The sequence below is a fragment of the Myotis brandtii genome, unplaced genomic scaffold, assembly GCF_000412655.1.
Source record: "Myotis brandtii unplaced genomic scaffold, ASM41265v1 scaffold2561, whole genome shotgun sequence".
NCBI classification, from domain to species: Eukaryota; Metazoa; Chordata; class Mammalia; order Chiroptera; family Vespertilionidae; genus Myotis; species Myotis brandtii.
Window position 1 is genome coordinate 478,055 of NW_005359721.1, and position 19,072 is coordinate 497,126.

Genomic DNA, 19,072 nt, shown 5'->3' on the forward strand with positions numbered 1-19,072 from the left:
GCGGCCCCGGCGCGCCCCCCTCCCTTCTCATCCTGGTGTGCACGGCCCCCGAGAACCTCAACCAGAGGAACGCCATTCGGGCCTCGTGGGGCGGGCAGCGCGAGGCCCGCGGGCTTAGGGTGCAGACTCTCTTTCTCCTGGGAGAGCCCAGCGGGCGGCATCCCACCCAGGGCTCCCATGAGAACGACCTGGAACGGGAGTCAGTGGCCCAGGGGGACATCCTGCAGGCGGCCTTCCACGACTCCTACCGCAACCTGACCCTCAAGACGCTCAGCGGGCTGAGCTGGGCGGACAAACACTGCCCCATGGCCCGCTACATCCTCAAGACCGACGATGATGTGTTTGTCAACGTTCCGGAACTGGTATCAGAGCTGGTCCGGCGAGGGGGCCGTTGGGAGCAATGGGAGAGGGGCATGGAGCCCCAGAGAGAGGCTGGGGCTGGAGATGGAGAGTGGAAAGGAGGCCGCCCCACCCCGGTGAGTCAGCCCATGCCTCTTCTGTACCTGGGCCGTGTGCACTGGCGGGTGCACCCCTCTCGGACTCCAGGGAGCAAGCACCAAATATCGGAGGAGCAGTGGCCTGCCACCTGGGGCCCTTTCCCACCCTATGCCTCGGGCACTGGATATGTGTTGTCAGCTTCCGCTGTGCAGCTCATCCTCAAAGTGGCCAGCCGGGCCCCCCCTCTGCCACTGGAAGATGTCTTTGTGGGGGTAAGTGCCCGACGGGGAGGCCTCACCCCAACCCACTGTGTCAAGCTGGCTGGTGCCACCCACTATCCCTTGGACCGGTGCTGCTATGGGAAATTCCTGCTGACATCCCACAGGCTGGACCCCTGGAAGATGCAGGAAGCCTGGAAGCTGGTGGGTGGCTCTGATGGGGAAAGGACTGCACCCTTCTGCTCCTGGCTCCAGGGAGTCCTGGGCATCCTGCGGTGCAGGGTAATAGCCTGGCTTCACAGCTGAGGACCCGGGCCACTGGCGAGGAGTGAGGAGCTGAGGGGCTGGCCAGCTCCCCCACCGTTCTCCCGGGCCCGAGGCATCTGGCTGCAACTGGACAGTTTCCTGACACCAGATGCTCAGTCTGTCACTGAAGCCTGAAGGATACAGGGGAAACCCAGGGTCTGGCCTGCCAGCCCCAAAGATGGTCATCAGGAGAGTAAAGCAATGCTGTGGTCATCCCCCATCCATGGCAGGAGAGGGGCAGGAGCCCCTCAATAAATTTGTGTTTCTACTTCGAGTGCAGTGTGGTCCGCACCAGGAGTCCCGGCACACAAGCCTGGGCCCTGCCAGCCCCTGCTGGGTGGGAAGCACATCTCCAGGGACTCGGGAGAAAGAGCACAGCCTCTTTGAGAAGAAAAACCCCTAAAGAGCAAAGATAAGGCCACAGCAACCACGAGAGATGGGGTGGGGGTAGGGGCGGGACACATGACCACTTGGAGCCTAGAGCAGCCCCAGGCTGGGCAAAGGAAGGGGACAAGTACACAGGATGATCCAGACACATTATCCAAAAACTTCACTTTCTTCTTTAATACCCACCCATCCCAGGAGCCAGCTGTCTATTCCCAGTTGGGGAAGGGGCACCTGCCCCTCCTCATTCCAGGGAACAGGAATTCCCCCCACAGGTGATCTTGGGGAGAGAGTGTTGTTCCCAGGCCATCTTGGAGCCTGGCTCAGCGCACAAATCTGTCCAGGGCAGATGGCCGGGCCCCCATGGGCTTGGCCGCCTTCTCTTGCTTCTGTGGCTGCTGCTCAAGGCTCTGTCGGACTTTGTCCTGGGAAGATAGGGGGCAAAGTGTGAAGTGGCAGGCTGGCAAGGACAGAGGCACCAGCAGAAGGAGGGTACAGCCCGTGGGAGGCCTGGCCCACCCCCAAATGCTCCTTTACCCTGTGTTCCTCGTCCATGACCTTCCTCTTCCTCTTCACCAGGCTTGCTGTGGAGCTTCGGCCCTTCAGCTTCGGCTTTGGCTGGAAGGGAGCCTTGGACTCTGGGTCGTAGCCCTGGGGAAGGGGACAGGAGTGAAGTCTGTAACAGCCTCAGAGACAGGGCACTGTGGCAGCACCCACCTGCTGTACCACACTTCTAGCATGTGGTGGGTGAGGGTGTGCCTGGGACTCGGGTCTGCTCCCTACCAGCCTCTCTATCCGTTCCTTCTTTGCCTGCTCCAAAGAGATGACATCAACCTCTGCCAGGGCTCGTGGGTCCAGACAAATGAGCTCTGCAGGTACCTGGAGGTGTCACAGAGAGAGGGACAGGAATGGGTGAGGAGGGTGACCCCAAAGAGGGACTGCAGCCAGGCGGTTGCTGAATCCAACTCTTTCCAAAACCCCCAGTATGAGAGCTTGCCCCAGCCCCCACATCCTCACCTTCTCCAGCAGGGCCTTCACCTCCCACTCCTGCCTCTGCTTCCGGCTCCTGTATGGATTACTCTCCAGGCCGTCAAAGTTGGGCTCAGCAGCCCCTGGGGGGAGGGAAGAACGTGGAGCCATAAGCAAGAATCCAGCTCAGCACTCCAGCTTGACCAGGCCCCTTGCTCCCGGCTATCTCAGGCCCACCCCTTGGCCCACTTACCAGGGACCAGCATGCTGGTGATGCCCCCACTGTGCCCCACCCCCAGCACGTCTTCAAAGGGGCAGAACTGAAGGCCATGCACGTGGCCTGAGAGACGGTGGGTGAGATAGGGCTTCTCCAGGGAGGGTGGGCTGGCCTTGCCCTGCCCTGCCCATATGTTGACCACATCACCCATTCCTGCGGCCAGCAGTCCCCGCTGGGAGAAGGCCAGGTGCCCCGCTCCCTGGGGCAGGGTCCGAGCACTCAGAGGCTGGAACGTCCCTCGCAAGTCAAAGATCTTCAGCTGGTGGTCCAGGCCAGAGGTGGCCATGTACCTGGGGGATTAGGGAGGACCAATTACTTTGTAGTGAGGGGTTACTGAGCAGGCCTGTGGCCGAGTCCAGGCATCAAGTCTGGTTGGGAATAAAAAAGACTGATGGTAACCACAGCCATCACACCGAACACTGCAGACAGCCTCCTGGTCACACGTCACACAACTCTGTACTATGGAATTTCCCTTTTACAAATGAAACAGCTCAGAGGAAGGAAAGCAGGGTGAGAGGTAGAGCTAGGATTCAAGGCAGGCCTATTCTTTAGCATCTGCCCTCTAACCTACTCAAGATGTGAACCAAAGAGAGAATGCCCATGACGTGTACCTAAATGTGACGTCCTACTGCACAGACAGGCAACACGGCGGCTCAGCAAAGGGGAGGGCGGATGGACTGCAGTGGTCAGGAGGCCTTCCTGGGGAGACTGGGATTTGAGCCATTCCCAGCAATTCTCAAGAAAGCAGAAGCAGACACAGCAGGTACAAATGGGTGAACGAGAGGAGGGGGGGGGGGGGTGGTGTTTCCAGGACTGGCAGGAAACAGACCAGGAGGGTCAGCAGAGGACAAGTTGCAGGGACTCTGTCAAGTCAGACTGGGATCCAACGCCCCAGCCGGGCCCCTGGCCATCACAAGCCACCACGGAAGACGGCATGGACCTGAGGGAACCTCAGGAAGTCATGAAGCCGTGTGCCAGAGGGCCCTACTCCACCCCTTCCCAAGAGGAGGGCGAGGTGGCTGACCAGATCCTCTCAAGGAATCGGGCACTGCACTAGTTTATTGTCAGAGGCTGGCCTTTCTGCCTACGTTCAAGCAGTTCCTCAGCGAGGGAGGCTGGAGAGGAACCAGCCAGGCCAGGAGACGCACGTTTGCAAAGGGCCAAGGATGCTCTCTCTAGCTGTGGCTATGAGCCCCAGAGGAGGGGACTGAAGAGTTCCTAAGAGCAAAGGCCCAGCTGGATACTTCTGATAAGATTATCAGGGCCCAGCTCCACCAAAGGGCTCCTGGGACACAGGGCCACACCCTTCCGTGCACCAACAACTCTGGGCACATCCTGACTCCTCACCCTCTGGGAACCTCTGCAAATACCAGGTGGGCATCCAGGCCATGCTACCATGTGGTAAACAGTCCAGCTTTGAGAATCCAACCCCAACGGATTCCAGAAAGCCTCTTATGGAAGAGGCGAGCCTCATCTCTGGAGCCCCTGCGGAGGACCTGGGGCTGGACCTGCGGTCAGAGACCGGAGCCATTCGGCACTGGTGTTGAGCAAAGCTCAGCGAACGAGCTCATTAAGCCCCGGAGAGGAGCGGCTGACCCAGGCAGCCCCGGAAGGCAAACTACAGCTCAGGGCCAGCAGCCCACAGAAGGCAGCCAGCTCGGGACAGGCCTCGCACAGGCCAGGCTGGCCCAGCTATGGGGCCAAAGAGGCAGAACCAACTCATTTGGTACCAAAAATACAACTCTGGGAGTCTAAGGGGTGCGAGCCCCTGGAGACTTTCATAAAGTGGGGGCCACTTCGCTTTTCCTTTTCCTGATTTCCTTTCAAACAACTTAAAAATAAAGGTACGTAGTTTCTATTTAATGTAGAGGATTCTTGAGCAGCTATAAAAGGAGGAAAGCAGCCGTGGGGAGGCTGTTCTGACAGCTCCCGGGAACAAGGCAGGACGAAGGCTTGAGGCTGGAAGCAGGCTGCGAGCACCACACATGCCCACGGAGACAGCAAGGATGGAGGGAAGCAGATGTGCAGGGACCTTTGAGGGACAGGCAGTCAGGACTTCACGGGGCTCATGAACAGCAGAGCCTGGGCACCCAGACAAACAGTGCTTTTAAGTTCTGCTCCTCCGGACGCCAAGGAACACGGGGCTGTGTAGCGAGCTAGTGGTGTCCAAGAAGTCAGATTGTGCGCAACAGGAAAATGTGGCAGAAAAGGAGCAGGCAAGGAGGAGCCTGGGAGGCAGGTGTCCGAGGTGACAGAGACAGCTGAGTAGCAACTAGATGCCCCGGGTGTCCGATCCAGTGATGGACACGTCAAGTCTGAGGTGACAGAGACAGCTGAGTAGCAACTAGATGCCCCACCTGGCCAATCATCCCTGAAAACTACTGCCACCACAGGCAGGCTCAATGGCCCATTCATCCTTCTGCCCCCGAACCTTAGCACAGAGCCCCGCGAAGGCCTGATGAATGAGAGGAATTAGAAGAAAACACACAGGAATCTGTGTGAAAAACTCCGCCAGATACACACACACACACACACACCAGACAGAACAGCTGTGAAAGGCAAATACTCTCAGGAAGCCCAGACATTCCAAGCAAACCCACCTCCCTGCCCTCACACCAGCCAGACCTAGGGAACCGTGTGTTACTGACGGGACGATGAAGGCGGGGCTCCCTGTTCACTGGCTCCATGCTAAGCTCCATGTGCCTGAACTCACTTTACCGCCTACAACAGCTTTTTGAGCTCAGCCCAGGACTGGCAAACTACGGCCAAACAAATCCGGCCCACTACCCTAGATCTATAACGCCCACAGCTGAGAATGATTTTTACGTTAAGTGGTTGGGGGGAAAAAATCAAAAGAATATTTCAAGCCCGGCTAGTATGGCTCAGTGGTTGAGCATCGACCTATGAACCAGGAGGTCACAGTTCGATTCCTGGTCAGGGCACATGCCCGGGTTGCAGCCACGATCCCAGTGTGGGACGCCGATTAATGATTCTCTCTTATCACTGATGTCTCTCTCTCTCTCTCCCTTTCTCTCTGAAATCAATCAAAATATACTAAAAAAAAAAGAAAAAAAGAATATTTCAAGACGAGAAAATTATAGGAAATTGTGTCCACAAATAGTCTTATTGGAACACAACCACATTCACTCATTGACTGCTTTCGTGCTACATTAGCACAGTAGAGTGGTCAAGACAGACACTGACATGGGATCGCTTTGCGCTGCTGCTGGAGTCGCAGCCACACGGTTGTAACCTGACAGCACTCAGAGCACCTCCCAGGCCACCTGTCTCATCACCTGCCTGTGTGCAAGACATTTTCAAGGATAAAATATGTAAAACCTCTCTACAGATCACCTTTAACAGATACACATTTGCAGTCGAGTTTAATGATTTTGAACACTAACTTTGAATATCAATTAAGCAAAAAAATTATGGCATTCAATTATTACATTTTGAATTTCATTGTTTAAAAATTTGTGATACTTTTTTTTCTTATTATTCAAATAGCTACATAATACCCTCGATTTTGCCTCCTGGCCAGCAAAGCCTAAAACATTTTCGCTTTGCGCTGCTGCTGGAGTCGCAGCCACACACGGTTGTAACCTGACAGCACTCAGAGCACCTCCCAGGCCACCTGTCTCATCACCTGCCTGTGTGCAAGACATTTTCAAGGATAAAATATGTAAAACCTCTCTACAGATCACCTTTAACAGATACACATTTGCAGTCGAGTTTAATGATTTTGAACACTAACTTTGAATATCAATTAAGCAAAAAAATTATGGCATTCAATTATTACATTTTGAATTTCATTGTTTAAAAATTTGTGATACTTTTTTTTCTTATTATTCAAATAGCTACATAATACCCTCGATTTTGCCTCCTGGCCAGCAAAGCCTAAAACATTTACTATCTTTATATATGTATATATATGTACATGTACATATATATATATTGATTTCAGAGAGGAAAGGAGAGGGAGAGATAGAAACATCAATGATGAGAGAGAATCATCAATTGCTACTGCCTGCACTGCCCACACTGGGGATGGAGCCCACTACCAGCGCATGTGCCCTGACCAGGAATTGAACCATGATGTCCTGGTTCATAGGTCGATGCTTAACCACTGAGCCGTGCCAGCCAGGCCTACCTGGCTCTTTATAGAAAAAGTTTGCTGACCCTTGAGCTAGACACGCATGTCCCCACTCTCAGGGTGAGGAAAGTGTGGCACACAGAGTTATGCAATGTGCCCACACCCACATGGCTGGTCAGTGGTGGCATCAGGATTTAAACCCAGGCAGCTTGATGCAGTGTCTGTGCTCTTAAAGACACACGGCCTTCCATACCTTTCCGCCCAGCTGCGACCACCAGCACTTCATGCCCAAACAAGTGACTTACGTGCCTGTAGAATCTACTGCCACAGCCCGGACCCCCCCGCGGTGACAGAGAATCTTTGCCAACGGCTCCTTCATGGCTGGACTCCATAAGGACACAGTACCTGACGGTCAGAGAAGAAGAGCCAAAGTGGGCACCAAGGGGATTAAACTTGGGAAAGATGGCGACTCTAGACCAAGAGGAGCCCAGAGAGGAAGGTAAAAGGGCAACTTTATGGGACTGGTGGAGTACAAATATAGGAGAAAAGCAGGGTAGGATGGTCAGAGAGTCAAATCTCAGCCAGGGACCCACCATTGCTGTGTCCAAGATGGATGACGGCATTGTAAGGGTTCTGGGTCATGACGTCCAGTCGTCCGGCCCGGGCATTCAGAGCTGCCACAATCTTCCCCACTGACACGTCCAGGTAGGTCAGAAAGCCTGTCTCTGACTGTGAGAGAGAAATGAGTCCTGATTGCCCTGTCCTCCCTCTACTGGGGTGCCAGAGGAGGCATGGTCTTCTCAGGGGCTCCCACCCAGTCCCTGTGCTGACAGCCACTCACAGAGGTGGCCAGGAGGAAGTGGAAAGGCAGGAACTCAAGCCGCGTGACGCGGTCGCAGCGGCGGATGCAGTGGAGTTCAATTCCCTGGTTGTCGTAGATGTGAAGCCAGCGGTTCTGAGCGACAGCAAGCAGTGCCTCCGAATGCAGGAACCTGGGAGGAGAGAGCAGGGGGTAAGGGGTCACAGCTGTCGTTCAATCAAGAAGGGCTGTCTCACCGCCAATGACCCCTGACGGACAGGCCACTGACCGGATGTCCCGCACCGCCTCCATGACGTTGATCTCACACATGAGCTTCTTCGTCACCCAGTCAAGGGCAGCCACATGACCCCGGCGCCCTCCGAAAGCCAAGTGTCTGTTGAAGGTGGGGAACACGCAGGGTGTCAATGCAGGGGAGCACCCTCAGACCATTTGAGGTCTGCTTCACACCAGCCCCTTCTCTCCAGGTGAGAGGTGTCCTACGTGTTCACCCTCACACGCAAGCAAATCACAGCACACACCCCACATCAACAACCAAACATACACGGTATGAGGTGGGCCTGGCTGAAGTGGTTAAGGAGACGTGCCCTCATTCCACTCCCAGAGTCACTAGAATTCAACCTTACCTCCCAGTCTGAGAGTAATTCAGCCTGTAGGGTCCAAACTGTCGCAAGTTCAAGTCAAAGTGCTGGGCAAGGGAAGAGTTAAAAAAAGAATGAAGAACTAAATGGCTCACTTCAGTAATTCCCCCTGCCAGTCCCCACTTCGTCTTGCCTGGCCCATCCCCATCCTCAGGCTCACCTTGGCCGCACTTGCAATGTCCACAGCCTCCACGATGTCTGCCTGGAGAATCTTTGCTGTGTCCTCCCCATCCTCCCCTTCCAGGAACCTGCAAGTGGGCGTTGGAGCTGCAGTGAAGCTTCCTACCATGAGGTAAGTGTGCCAACAGGGCACGGGAAAGGACAGTCCCAGGAAGCAGGGGCGGGAGAGGCCCGGATCAGGGGCCACTCACCCAGGCTCCTCTGCAAGCAGCAGCTCCGAACGAGCGGCTTTGACACTTATTTCCTCTTCCTCAGCCTCAGCCACCTCAAGCCGGCTTCGGGTTTTGGACTTAGAATGTGGCAGCTATAACATCGGTGGTGGGGAAGGTCCGGGGGAAAAACAGACACCATGTGAGGTCACGAGAGAGCCACCTGGTCCCCCTCCATCCATCTCATCCAGACAGCCCTGCCTGCAACCCCGCTCTCAGACTGGCCCTCACCTTTTTGGATTTATCAATGCGACGGAACTTCTGAGCAACCTCCACAGAGACCGGGGCGGGGCCTGGGAATGGGTCCTGGGCCTGGGGCAGGGAGGAGGCAATTCGCTGACGGGCTCGGATTGACCCCAACCTTGGCCTCCTCAAAGCACAAGGCGACTTGCCCCGCTGCCCTGTCAGGTCCCATGCTCACCCCCGACAAGCTCCGCGGCGGCTCCGCATCCCTCCGTTCCCGGGGTTTCTTTACGATCTGGGGCTTCTTGGAGACGCGAGACTTCTTTGGGGTGTGAGTGTTCTTTGGCTTCTGGGGGCGGAGCTCTCGATTCCTCTTCTTGTTAGGAGGGGGCCCTGGAGAGGCGGCGGCAGCGGTCGGAGTGGTCTCTTCCTCCCAGTATCGCCGCGGTCTCTTTTATATATATAATTATGATGATTAATTTCAGAGAGGAAGGGAGAGAGAGAAACACCAATGATGAGACCAACATTGACGGCTGCCTCCCGCACGCCCCACACTGGGGATCGAGCCCGCAACCCGAGCATGTGCCCCGACTGGGAACCGAGCCGTGACCTCCTGGTTCATGGGTCAATGCCCAACCACTGAATCAGGCCGGCTGGGCCGTGGCGGTTTCCACGGGCAGATCAGCAGCCCTGATGGTCCGCTGCCCGTGCCCCGCCCCTCCGGCCCCGGGCCTGAAAACTTTCCTTCCGCCCCAGGAAGATCTCTACCTTTTTCTTGGTCGGAAGTTTGTCTTTCTTGGGAGGGATATCCCTGCCCGGCTTGGGGGCAGTCTCCATCCTGCCCACCCTGCGGACGATCCACGTGCAAACTCCTCTCAGCTGTCCCACAGACTCACAGGTATCTCCCGGAAGTCCTCCAGCCCTCATCCAATCAGCGCTGTACCAGGTGGGAAGCCTTAGTCGCCATCTTGAATGAGGGCGGCTCGCCCTTAAGGGGCCAGGCGGACCTTGCTCCCGCCCCTCCGAGTGGCAGCTTATGCACGAGTAACGAAAGAAAGGCAAGTCCGGGACCAGGTCCCAAGAAACGGTGCGGTTGATTTTTCCATCTTCGTTTCCCCATCTTGCCTAGAATCTTCAAAATTTGTATTTTTAGCAGAACGCCGCTTACTAAACGCGTCTGAACTACAATTCCCGGCATGCACCAGATGGCAGCATTCCCAGCATTCTTTGTTTACTTCCGGGTTTGTAATTACTGAAGGGAGAACGAGAGTGAGGCGGGGTTTCGGTTTGGGGTCTTGTTGCAACTGCCACTCGCTACGGCCTGGGCCGTGTGGATACGAAGGGAGAAGCCGCTGTGCCCCGAGAGCCCGCCCCTCAGGAGAGCTGTCACCTCCGCGAGCCAGACCATTGCCGGGAGCGCGGGGCCTTCCAGAGCGTGAGACCCGGCGCCCCTCTCCCGCAGGCTCGCCGCCGCCATGGCTGAGCTGATCCAGAAGAAGCTGCAGGGGGAAGTGGAGAAATACCAGCAGCTGCAGAAGGGTAAGGGCAAGGGCGAGGGAGAGGTCGGCGCAGCCTCGCCCGGACCCCTCACCCCTTCGCGCGCTCCGAACCCAAAGCCGTTCTCAGGCCATGCTTCCTTCCCCACCCCTGCCGCGCCGCCCGGCCTGACTGCCTCCCACCCCGTTTTCTTCTGACTAGGATTGTGGGGGTCAGGGGGCACGTGTCTTTTCTCTAATAAAGTCTTTCCTGCCACCCACACTCTCCCACCCACAGACCTGAGTAAATCCATGTCAGGGCGGCAGAAGCTTGAAGCACAACTAACAGAAAATAATATCGTGAAGGAGGTGAGACTGGGACTGTGGGGCAAGGAGGGCGGGGCGGTCCTGGCCAGGATGCTGACGTCCTGTGCCCCACGCCTCCACCAGGAACTGGCCTTGCTGGATGCGTCCAACGTGGTCTTTAAACTTCTGGGTCCCGTGCTGGTCAAACAGGAGCTGGGGGAGGCTCGGGCCACAGTAGGCAAGAGACTGGACTATATCACAGCTGAAATGTGAGTCTGTCCCCCACCCTGATGCGCCTGACACCACCGAGGAGAGGTGCTGGGAACCACTGCAGAGGACCACGTCCTCCAACCCCTCCCCATCCCTGCCCTAGATCTCAAGTTGTCCACTGATCTTTCTTGCCTTCAGCATCCTAAGTCTCCCTAACTGATTTGCTCCTTTGTCTCTCTTGCCTCCTCTCAGTAAGCGATACGAATCCCAGCTCCGGGACCTTCCACGTCCTCCAACCCCTTCCCCTCCCTGCCCTAGATCTCAAGTTGTCCGCTGATCTTTCTTGCCTTCAGCATCCTCACTAAGTCTCCCTAACTGATTTGCTCCTTTGTCTCTCTTGCCTCCTCTCAGTAAGCGATACGAATCCCAGCTCCGGGACCTGGAGCAGCAGTCAGAGCAACAGAGGGAGACCCTTGCGCAGCTGCAGCAGGAGTTCCAGCGGGCGCAGGCGGCCAAGGCAGGGGCTCCTGGCAAGGCCTGACCCTATGGTCCGGGGGCAGGGGGAGCCCAGGCAGCTCTAGGGTCTATACTGTAGCTAATAAAATGTGAAGTCACCTGGCTGCTTGACCAGCCACTTCTGTCGTAATTGTCTTCATCCATTATCCCAGCCCCTTCCACCTAATGTGTATACACCACCTGTTACTTCAAGACCAAATTCCTGCAACTGGAATTCTTTGTGACAGAATAACCCATCCTTTCTTGAGACTAAAATCTGAAATATCTCAAGCCTCGTCTGCATATAAAACACTTAGCTTGGTTGGCAGGCCCCTTTAGGAATCAGGAGGGCATTCCCAACTGTTGTTGGGATCAGTTTAATTCAGTCCTCTCATCTGAGACCCCAGGAAGAAAGGTGGGACCTCAGTGCTATGGTTCTTTGTGACAGAGTAACCCATCCTTTCTTGAGACTAAAATCTGAAATATCTCAAGCCTCGTCTGCATATAAAACACTTAGCTTGGTTGGCAGGCCCCTTTAGGAAACAGGAGGGCATTCCCAACTGTTGTTGGGATCAGTTTAATTCAGTCCTCTCATCTGAGACCCCAGGAAGAAAGGTGGGACCTCAGTGCTATGATTTCTTATCCTCCAAGTAGCCTCAGCATCTCTTAGTCTTTTTAGTATCTCATTTGTTAGAATTTGAATGTAGCTTGGGCTGATTTAAATCCTAGCACATACTTTGTGATGTTCTAAGTCCTCCAAGTTTGTACATTCCCCACAAAGTTCTTCCATGTCTTTGTCCTAAAATTGTTTCTTATAAATTTGCAGCCAGGGGAGTTCTTCCTTCTGATCACTTTAACTGGGTGGCTAGTACTTGACATGGGTCTGTGACAACTCAGGAGAAAAATGTAAGAGCAAATAAAGGGACCGGGGACGGAGAGGTTGCTAGGGAGGAATAAACCAGGATTCTGAGGGCACGGTTTTTCAGCAACACTCCACTTTCAGATCTTCATTGGGATAGAAAGCGCTGGGTCCCTTCACGTTCCATCTAAATTCCAACCAGCTCCCCTCCCGCACTCCCAGCAGCTAGTTCATACACTGCAAGGACGGGAATAGAACTCAGGTAGTGTTTTGGTTTATTTTAGTGTTGTCACAGTGACAGGAACCCCCAGAACAGGAACCTACTTCTTGCCGTCCTCTCTTCCTGGGACTCAGAGCCTCTAGGTCTTTCTTCTCCCCCTGTTAGGCCTTCCCTTGGCATGCTACAACATGGCCATGTGCTGCATTCATGGAAAGGGTGGTTATACACAGGTATCCAATGTCATTACCAGTTCCCACAGGGCGGGAGCTCTTGGCTGTCTGACAAACCAGTGGCACTTCACTGCCCCAGGGTAGCTGGCCACCTTTCTGGGTTTCTTCCCAATGCAATAGAACTGCCACCATTCAGCATGGCTACCCACATCTGGTGTGGTCACCAATAGTTCTGTGAGCCATGAGCTTCCTTCTCAGAACAGTGCCCGGGCAATCTTGCGTCCTGTGGCCTTGATCCTGGGAAAGGAACCCCCTCCTCCCTCACTTGGGGGAGTTCCTGAGGCAGAGGGGCCGCTGGCAAGACCAGGGGTAGCAGTAGAGGACCTTCGCCGCTGCCGCAGGAGGAAGTCGTGTGAAGCTCTGTCCATAGCATAGAAGACATTGGCCGAGGGTGGGATGGTCAGCTCTGTAGGTTCAGAGAGGAGGCGTCAAGCTCAAACACAGTTGTTCCCCCAGTAACCACCTGGATGTAGAAGCATTCCCACTGATGGGCACCACTCTCCCCCCACGTCTCCTCTGACCTCGCTCCCCTGGTAGCAGCTGCACTAGCTCATACTCCGAAGCCACTGCAAAATCACGATTGTTTTTCTTAAGGACACGACTGATGATACTTGGAGCCTTGTCCTGGCTTGTCACCTGCAGGACAGGAAACCAAAAGAGCAATTAATTGGCCAGAATGACCTCTGCTTCCCATCCTTCCAACCCCAGCCACTGATCTCCCAACCAAAAAAGGTTACCCGTGTCCAATACATTTTTTTTTTTTGAGAGAGTGGAAGGGAGGGGGAGAGGGAGTGACATCGATGTGAGAGAGACACATTGATTAGTTGCCTCCTGTACGTACCCCAACTGGGGCTGGGGATCGAATCTGCAACCAGGTACGTGCCCTTTATCAGGAATCGAACCCCTGACCCTTTGGTGCGAAGACCAACGCTCTAACCCAGTGGTTCCCAACCTGGGGCACACGCCCCACAGGGGGGCAATTCGAGACTGAGTTATCAACAGTGACTTTTTGCATTTCTTATGGTTCTAGGGGCCTCATATACAGTATATAAATACATATTGTGACATATTTATGCACTTCAGGTCTCTATTATGTTTTGAAACTGCCATGTTTTCATATCACTTCATATTTTTAACAGTTTCTTAGTGATTTCTTCCTCAGTACTTCAGCTATCCTTTCGTTCTTTTATTTTTCTCTTTCATGGATGCCATATTCTTTGGAAGCTTGTTTAGACCAAGTTAATGGCCTTTTAGGCTTCCTCCATGTGACTACGAGTTCACTTTTTGAATAATAGGAATTGTATGTCACGGGGGGGGGGGGGGGGGAGGCAGGGGTCTCTCAGCCATCAGGATTTAGAGATGCGTAGGTGGGGCCTGGCCAAAAAAAGGTTGGGAACCACTGCTCTAACCACAGCCACTCCAATACTTCAGCGTGAACAGGGGAACCCAATGTGGTGGCCCGTCCTCCATAGGCCAACTCACGTGCCCAGCGAGATAGGGCTGCTCCCCGGTGGGGAAAACTGCTGTTTGTTCTAAAAATCTAATAGGCCACCAAAAGTTCAGGTGCCGCAGCTAACAAGGCTTTAAAATAAAACGGTCAGAATTAGAACTACAATCATCCTCCCATTTGGGTTCAAACCTAAGACTATGATCCCACAAAGCAACATCCTCACCCCCACCTCCCAGCCCACAGCCCCTCACCAAGATGCTCTTGTAGACACTGCCATCTTCCCCCAGCTCCATCTGGACTCGGATGATTCGACAATCGGAAGCCCCTGGCCCAGAGCCCCCTCCCCCGGATGCAGGCCCCCTGGAGGCCCCTTCTGCACCCCCACTGAGTGGGGTACCACAGGAAGCTGAACGGCGGTGACCTCGAGAAGGCCTAGGAGAGGATGCTGGTGGGGACAGGTGGCTGGGGCCAGCTGGACTCTGTAGGGATGGAGTGCTTTCCAGGGCAGAGTCCAGAGATGACACAGATGGCCACTTCATGTGCTGGGGGCAAACAACATGAGGGACTGGTGTGAGGCAGGGAGATCAAGGAAGAAACATTCACAAGAGTCAGGGTCAGTGTTGAGGTCAGAGGTCAGGAGCAAAGCTCACCTGGGCCAGGCGGGTCAACAGAGGAGCAGGGTTTCCAGGCACCTCATCTCCCCCAACATTGGGCCGGTCCCAGGAGACAAGCGGGGTGGGACCCCCAACAGAGCCAAGAACCCTGGAGTGGCAGGAGGTTGGGAGGGTCAGAGGAAGAAGGCCAGTCCCCAAGAGACTCCCCCCAGCCACGACCCCCTCACTCTGTCCACTGCGAGATGACCAGCGTGGGCCGAAGCACTCGAGGGGCAGGAGGGTCACCAGTACCAGGTGGCTCCACCTCACAGGACACTCGATGGCTGGGGAGAGGGGCAATGGGCAGAGGTCAGGATGTGACACATGATCCCCATACCCTGCCTGAGCCCTGAAGTCCCAACCTCACCCAGCAAGTCACCTCTGGGCCTCTGTCAGTGGCCGGAGCCCCTGTAACCACTGCTGGATGTCGGGGTCGGGTCGGAGGTCATAGCCACGACATTCATTCTGGAGCCGCCGCAGCTCAGAAAGGACAGCAAACTCCTAGGAAGGGACCCTCAGACTGTAGGAGCCAAAACTCAGGGGTCCCGACTTCCCCTCCTTCCTTCTCCCCTTATCTAGCACCCAGCCCAAGCACCCCTCACCTTCCTCCGCTTGTCAAAATTGATGTATCCATTCTGCAAGAGCAAGGGGGTGGGGTGAGAGTCCCACCCTGTCAGAGAGACCACGCCCCTCCCAAACACAGGCACCTCTGGCCGCCCCCCACCTCTCTGACACCCCCTCATCTGTCATTCCCTAAGCATCCTTCCTTACCCTCTAAATTGAGTATCTCAGGTTAGAAACTTTCCACATTACAGAAGAGAAAATTAGGGCTCAGAGAGAATTAGGAACTTGCCCGAAGTTCCAGTATTCAATCATTTAACAAAGTCTGTGTCTGCTTAAATTCCAGGCATGTTCTCAGCACTGGCCAAGGATTAATTCATTTAACCTTCACAACAGATGCAGGCACTGTCACTAGTTTCCCATTTGCAGGTCACTCGGGCACAACAAGGCGACGCAGCTCACCAAAGCAACGGAACCAGAACCCTGGCACTCAGGCCCGAGCCCTGGTGTGGCCTCAGCGCTCAGGCCTGAGCACCTTCCTGGAGGGAGGTCTGTCTGACCCTGAACCCCTGGTTCTAGATCCCACTGAACACACCACTGACCTCAAGCTCATCCTTGGAGGCTGCATCCAGCATCACCAGGTCCTTCAAGAAGGTGCCAAGGTACGGGACCACACCCTGTGGCGGAGGTCAGAGTCAGGCACCCTTGCCACTGACCCGAGGGCTCCCGCCCTTGCACTCCCCCACCCCATGCCTCAGAGGACAAAATGAATTGTCCTCACCCCGCTGTGCCTTTTCCCACCCCTCTGACTGCACCCCCCACACACACACTCCTTCCTCCTTCACAACCACCCCCAGCACTCACCCCACCCCGGGAGCCAGACTTCAGGGCCTTCCTGGAATTCGGCTCCAGAGAGGGCTGCCCTTTCACCTCCTGGGGGTGACAGAACAAGGGAAATGAGGGTGGGGGAGGCGCAGGGATGGTGAGGAAGGCCAGGAACGGGGCCTCACCCGCAGCAGCAGCTCCCGGCTCTGGGAATAATTATCCTCCTCAGAGAAAATCTGGCAGAGGCTGGAGAAGACCCTGAGGCTGTCCCTGGGGGATGGAGGGCAGCAGGTTGAGGGCCAGCGGCTTAGCACCCTCTCCCAGCCCTCAACCCAGCCCAGTGCCCCATCCTCCCCACCTGGCTGCTTCCCCCCAGGCTGCCCGAAGCCTGTGGATGGGGCTGGACTGCAGGGCCGACACCACAGCATAAACTGAAGAGAAGTTTCGGAGCAGACGGCACTCCTGTGGGGTCACAGAGGGAGGCCACAGCTGTGGGATCTCTCTCCACACCATGGTCCCCAACAGGGCCAATCTCCTCTCTTACCTCTGCCACACGGATCCACTTCTCCAGAAGCCGGGCCCTCTGGGGCGGACGGAGTGGCCGTATGGTCACCTCCCCCGGGTCCTCTCCAGTCGAGATAGCCCCCAGGACAGAGCTGACCACTGCCCCTGCCACCTTGTTGAACTGTGTGACAGTAGCTCGCACAGATGGGCAGAGGTGGGAATGTCCCGGCCGGTCTCTGTGACCCCACAGGCCCCCCAGGCACTGAGAGGGAACGAGATTGAGAAACAGCTCCTGTGGGGAAGAGGTCAGAGGTTACAGTTCATAGTCAAGAGAGCCAGCCTTCCAATATTAGGGGTGTGAGGATCTCAGGTGGCCAAGGGACCCAAAGGGGCACAGGATTTGAAGGGTAACAACCAAGGGGAAACGGGGGAAGGTCAAAACTGGGTGGACAGAGGAGGCTGGGAAGGGTTGGAAGCAAGGAAAGGATCTGGAGTTGGGGAAAGGTTAGTAAGGGGCACGGGCATGGGGGTCACAGGTCAGGGTCTCACCGCATCTAGCAGGGTCAGCTGTTCGGCCAAGTGGTCAGCGAGGAACACCAGGACATCCGTGGGGTCAGCAGGGGGATCGCCGGGGAGGGCCAGGGGCTTAGGAAGGTCGGGGGCCTGGGGGTCCACCCGGGACCTGAGGTTGCGGATGAGGTCAGCGCTGCCCCCCCCAACACCCTCCCCTGCTGCATACCCTGTCCGAAGCAAGAAGCTCTCAAGCCGGTCAAGCTGACCCTTGACCTCAGAGCCAAAATCCTCAGGGTGAGAGGCCAGCCAGGTTGACAGCACAGAGATGGCTACCCTGGGAGAAGGGGGATCAGCCAGGGGTCAGATGTCAAGCTGCAGCTTGGGCAGAGGGGACTTTGAGGTTAAGAACTAGGGGTCACTCACCCTTTTGTCCTCTCTAGTTCATCAGCAGGATGAGATTCAAGGGCTTCCAGCCTGGGGAAAGGAAGAGATCTCCCGTCTTTATTTTTCCCCAAACCCCCGGTGGCTTTGACTGTTTTGGTAGGATATTCTGCTTCAGAAAGTCCAGCACCTCTATGACCCTTGGTCCCTTACGACCCTGACCTGTCAGCCATGAGCCCTAGCAGAGCAGGCGTGGAGGTGAAGGCCCGGTGGGTGGCCAGGAGGGTTGCTGTGAAGGTCACATCAGCCCCTGATGTCCGGACATCCAGCAGGTGTCTGACCAGAGCCTCCAGGGTGCCAGCTCGGAGCCTTCGGGAGGAACGCGGGGGAGGTGTGGGGGCCTGGGGGAGACAGAGGGCCCGTCAGTGCCCTTCTTCAACTGCCCTAGGTTTCTGGGGGAAGCCCCAGGCCCAGGCGGTACCCCAGGCTCACTATACTAAGATTCAGAGAGGGCAAAAGATTGACCAGTCACACAGCAGAGTCCAGGCCTCCAGCCCAACCTAGCACTCTGGCCAGAAAGTTGGCCCTTCCGGGGGTCATGGGCCAGAGGTGAGAAGCCAAAGTTATGATCTCACCAAGGGATCAAGGGACCGATACTGGCGGCTTGTGACAGTAAAGGTGGCTCCATCCTCCTCCTCATCCCGGACAGACACGGGGGCCTGCAGGAGTAAGGAAGGGAGGTCAGACCGCCCTCCTCACCCACTGCCCCAGCCCTCACCCCCGGCCCTACACCTCCCTCTGACCCCTCACCTGTGAGGGCGGGGGATAGTACCATCGAGTGCGAGAGGATGGGGGGGCTGGCGACCCCAGGTCTCCCCCACTGGGGCCCAGACAGCCCCACCCAAACCGCCTCAGGGCCCGGTGGAGTCGAGGGGTTTGCGGTGGGGGAGCAGGTGGAGTGCAGGAACCCTGATCCTGGAGACCACCGTAGCCCCTTCCCCCCAGAGCTGAACCCCAGCCCAGAAGAGAAGCAGGGTGCAAAGCGCAGGAGGGGAACTGAGAGCCAGAAAGCCAGACAGAGACCTTGAGACGCTGAGGCCTCAGTCACAGGCACAGCCGCGCGCTCCGCCCTCCCCCAAGGACCTGGCCGAGCCCGAAGTTAGTCTCTCCCCTCAGCCCCCTTCCCCCTGGTCCCTAGAGACCCCCCCAAGGTGGCGGCTCTCATCCCAGCACAGGAAGGAGAAGGGGAAGTGGGGATGATGGGGGGCGGGGGGGACGGTAGACTCTTGAGTCACGTGGCTACAGCCCCTCCCCCAACCGATCCCGAAAAACCAGCCCTGCCAGTCACTGCTCTGGCCCAGCCCTGGACCCTGGGTCCAGAGCCTCCGGGCCCCAAGTCCAACGTCTGGCCCCTCGGGAGGCCCCCACCCCGCTCCCAGGCACCACTCCGCCCCGCGGAGGGCAGGCGGCTCCCCGGCTCAGCCTGGGACCGTCCCTCCAAGATCCAAAAACCTGGGTTTCCCGCCTCCACCCAGCGCCAGGCGGAGAGGGGGAGGGGTCACGAAATCGAAGGGCTCCCTCCCCAATCCCAGCGTCCAGGAGCGGTTACCGTGGAAACAAACCCCTCCCCGCCAAACACACACCCGGAGGGAGACCGGGACCAAAACTCGGCGCC

The 19,072-nt window shown here is 56.3% G+C and overlaps 4 protein-coding genes across 7 annotated transcripts in view; 2 read left to right on the forward strand and 2 right to left on the reverse strand.

The window, feature by feature from the left end:
* Nucleotides 1–5: 5 nt before the first annotated feature.
* Nucleotides 6–1,236, forward strand: B3GALT4 (UDP-Gal:betaGlcNAc beta 1,3-galactosyltransferase, polypeptide 4; the record flags this gene model as incomplete). The annotated part of the gene is made up of 1 exon (XM_005867956.2): nt 6–1,236. A coding segment is annotated over one exon (957 nt), but the record flags the coding sequence as incomplete, so codon positions are not given.
* Nucleotides 1,237–1,502: 266 nt separating this feature from the next.
* Nucleotides 1,503–9,743, reverse strand: WDR46 (WD repeat domain 46). The gene is made up of 15 exons (XM_005867943.2): nt 9,484–9,743; nt 8,954–9,166; nt 8,764–8,844; nt 8,515–8,627; nt 8,304–8,391; nt 8,129–8,190; nt 7,774–7,878; nt 7,527–7,677; nt 7,279–7,414; nt 6,991–7,090; nt 2,569–2,882; nt 2,364–2,458; nt 2,130–2,225; nt 1,884–1,997; nt 1,503–1,771 (listed from the first exon to the last, which is right to left on the reverse strand). Exons 1-15 carry the CDS (start codon nt 9,640–9,642, stop codon nt 1,670–1,672), a joined length of 1,929 nt encoding a protein of 642 aa, XP_005868005.1. The 5' UTR covers nt 9,643–9,743; the 3' UTR covers nt 1,503–1,669.
* Nucleotides 9,744–9,949: 206 nt separating this feature from the next.
* PFDN6 (prefoldin subunit 6) lies at nt 9,950–11,352 on the forward strand. The gene is made up of 4 exons (XM_005867945.2): nt 9,950–10,254; nt 10,489–10,559; nt 10,641–10,765; nt 11,118–11,352. Exons 1-4 carry the CDS (start codon nt 10,191–10,193, stop codon nt 11,245–11,247), a joined length of 390 nt encoding a protein of 129 aa, XP_005868007.1. The 5' UTR covers nt 9,950–10,190; the 3' UTR covers nt 11,248–11,352.
* A 960-nt stretch (nt 11,353–12,312) lies between these two features.
* LOC102253500 (ral guanine nucleotide dissociation stimulator-like 2) overlaps nt 12,313–19,072 on the reverse strand; it is a 31,644-nt gene continuing 24,884 nt past the window's right edge. For all 4 annotated transcript variants that reach the window (XM_014541029.1, XM_014541030.1, XM_014541031.1 and 1 more), the window contains 16 exons: nt 18,033–18,116; nt 17,620–17,798; nt 17,440–17,490; nt 17,053–17,350; nt 16,544–16,795; nt 16,358–16,461; nt 16,185–16,269; nt 16,039–16,107; nt 15,777–15,851; nt 15,216–15,248; nt 14,993–15,114; nt 14,802–14,897; nt 14,611–14,722; nt 14,212–14,502; nt 13,032–13,146; nt 12,313–12,916 (listed from right to left, as the gene is read on the reverse strand). In XM_014541029.1, the coding sequence (XP_014396515.1) occupies nt 12,705–12,916; nt 13,032–13,146; nt 14,212–14,502; nt 14,611–14,722; nt 14,802–14,897; nt 14,993–15,114; nt 15,216–15,248; nt 15,777–15,851; nt 16,039–16,107; nt 16,185–16,269; nt 16,358–16,461; nt 16,544–16,795; nt 17,053–17,350; nt 17,440–17,490; nt 17,620–17,798; nt 18,033–18,116 (2,178 nt within the window). In that variant the 3' untranslated portion in view covers nt 12,313–12,704. The remainder of the gene's footprint in view (nt 12,917–13,031; nt 13,147–14,211; nt 14,503–14,610; nt 14,723–14,801; nt 14,898–14,992; nt 15,115–15,215; nt 15,249–15,776; nt 15,852–16,038; nt 16,108–16,184; nt 16,270–16,357; nt 16,462–16,543; nt 16,796–17,052; nt 17,351–17,439; nt 17,491–17,619; nt 17,799–18,032; nt 18,117–19,072) is intronic.

Coding starts and splice junctions, on each gene's coding strand:
- WDR46 (XM_005867943.2), bottom strand. CDS start 9,642: ATGAGGGCTGGAGGACTTCCGGGAGATACCTGTGAGTCTGTGGGACAG. Junction 8,628..8,763: donor GCATTGATAAATCCAAAAAG/GTGAGGGCCAGT, acceptor CCGATGTTATAG/CTGCCACATTCTAAGTCCAA. Junction 7,879..8,128: donor AATTACTCTCAGACTGGGAG/GTAAGGTTGAAT, acceptor CACCTTCAACAG/ACACTTGGCTTTCGGAGGGC.
- PFDN6 (XM_005867945.2), top strand. CDS start 10,191: ATGGCTGAGCTGATCCAGAAGAAGCTGCAGGGGGAAGTGGAGAAATAC. Junction 10,255..10,488: donor ATACCAGCAGCTGCAGAAGG/GTAAGGGCAAGG, acceptor TCCCACCCACAG/ACCTGAGTAAATCCATGTCA. Junction 10,766..11,117: donor GACTATATCACAGCTGAAAT/GTGAGTCTGTCC, acceptor GCCTCCTCTCAG/TAAGCGATACGAATCCCAGC.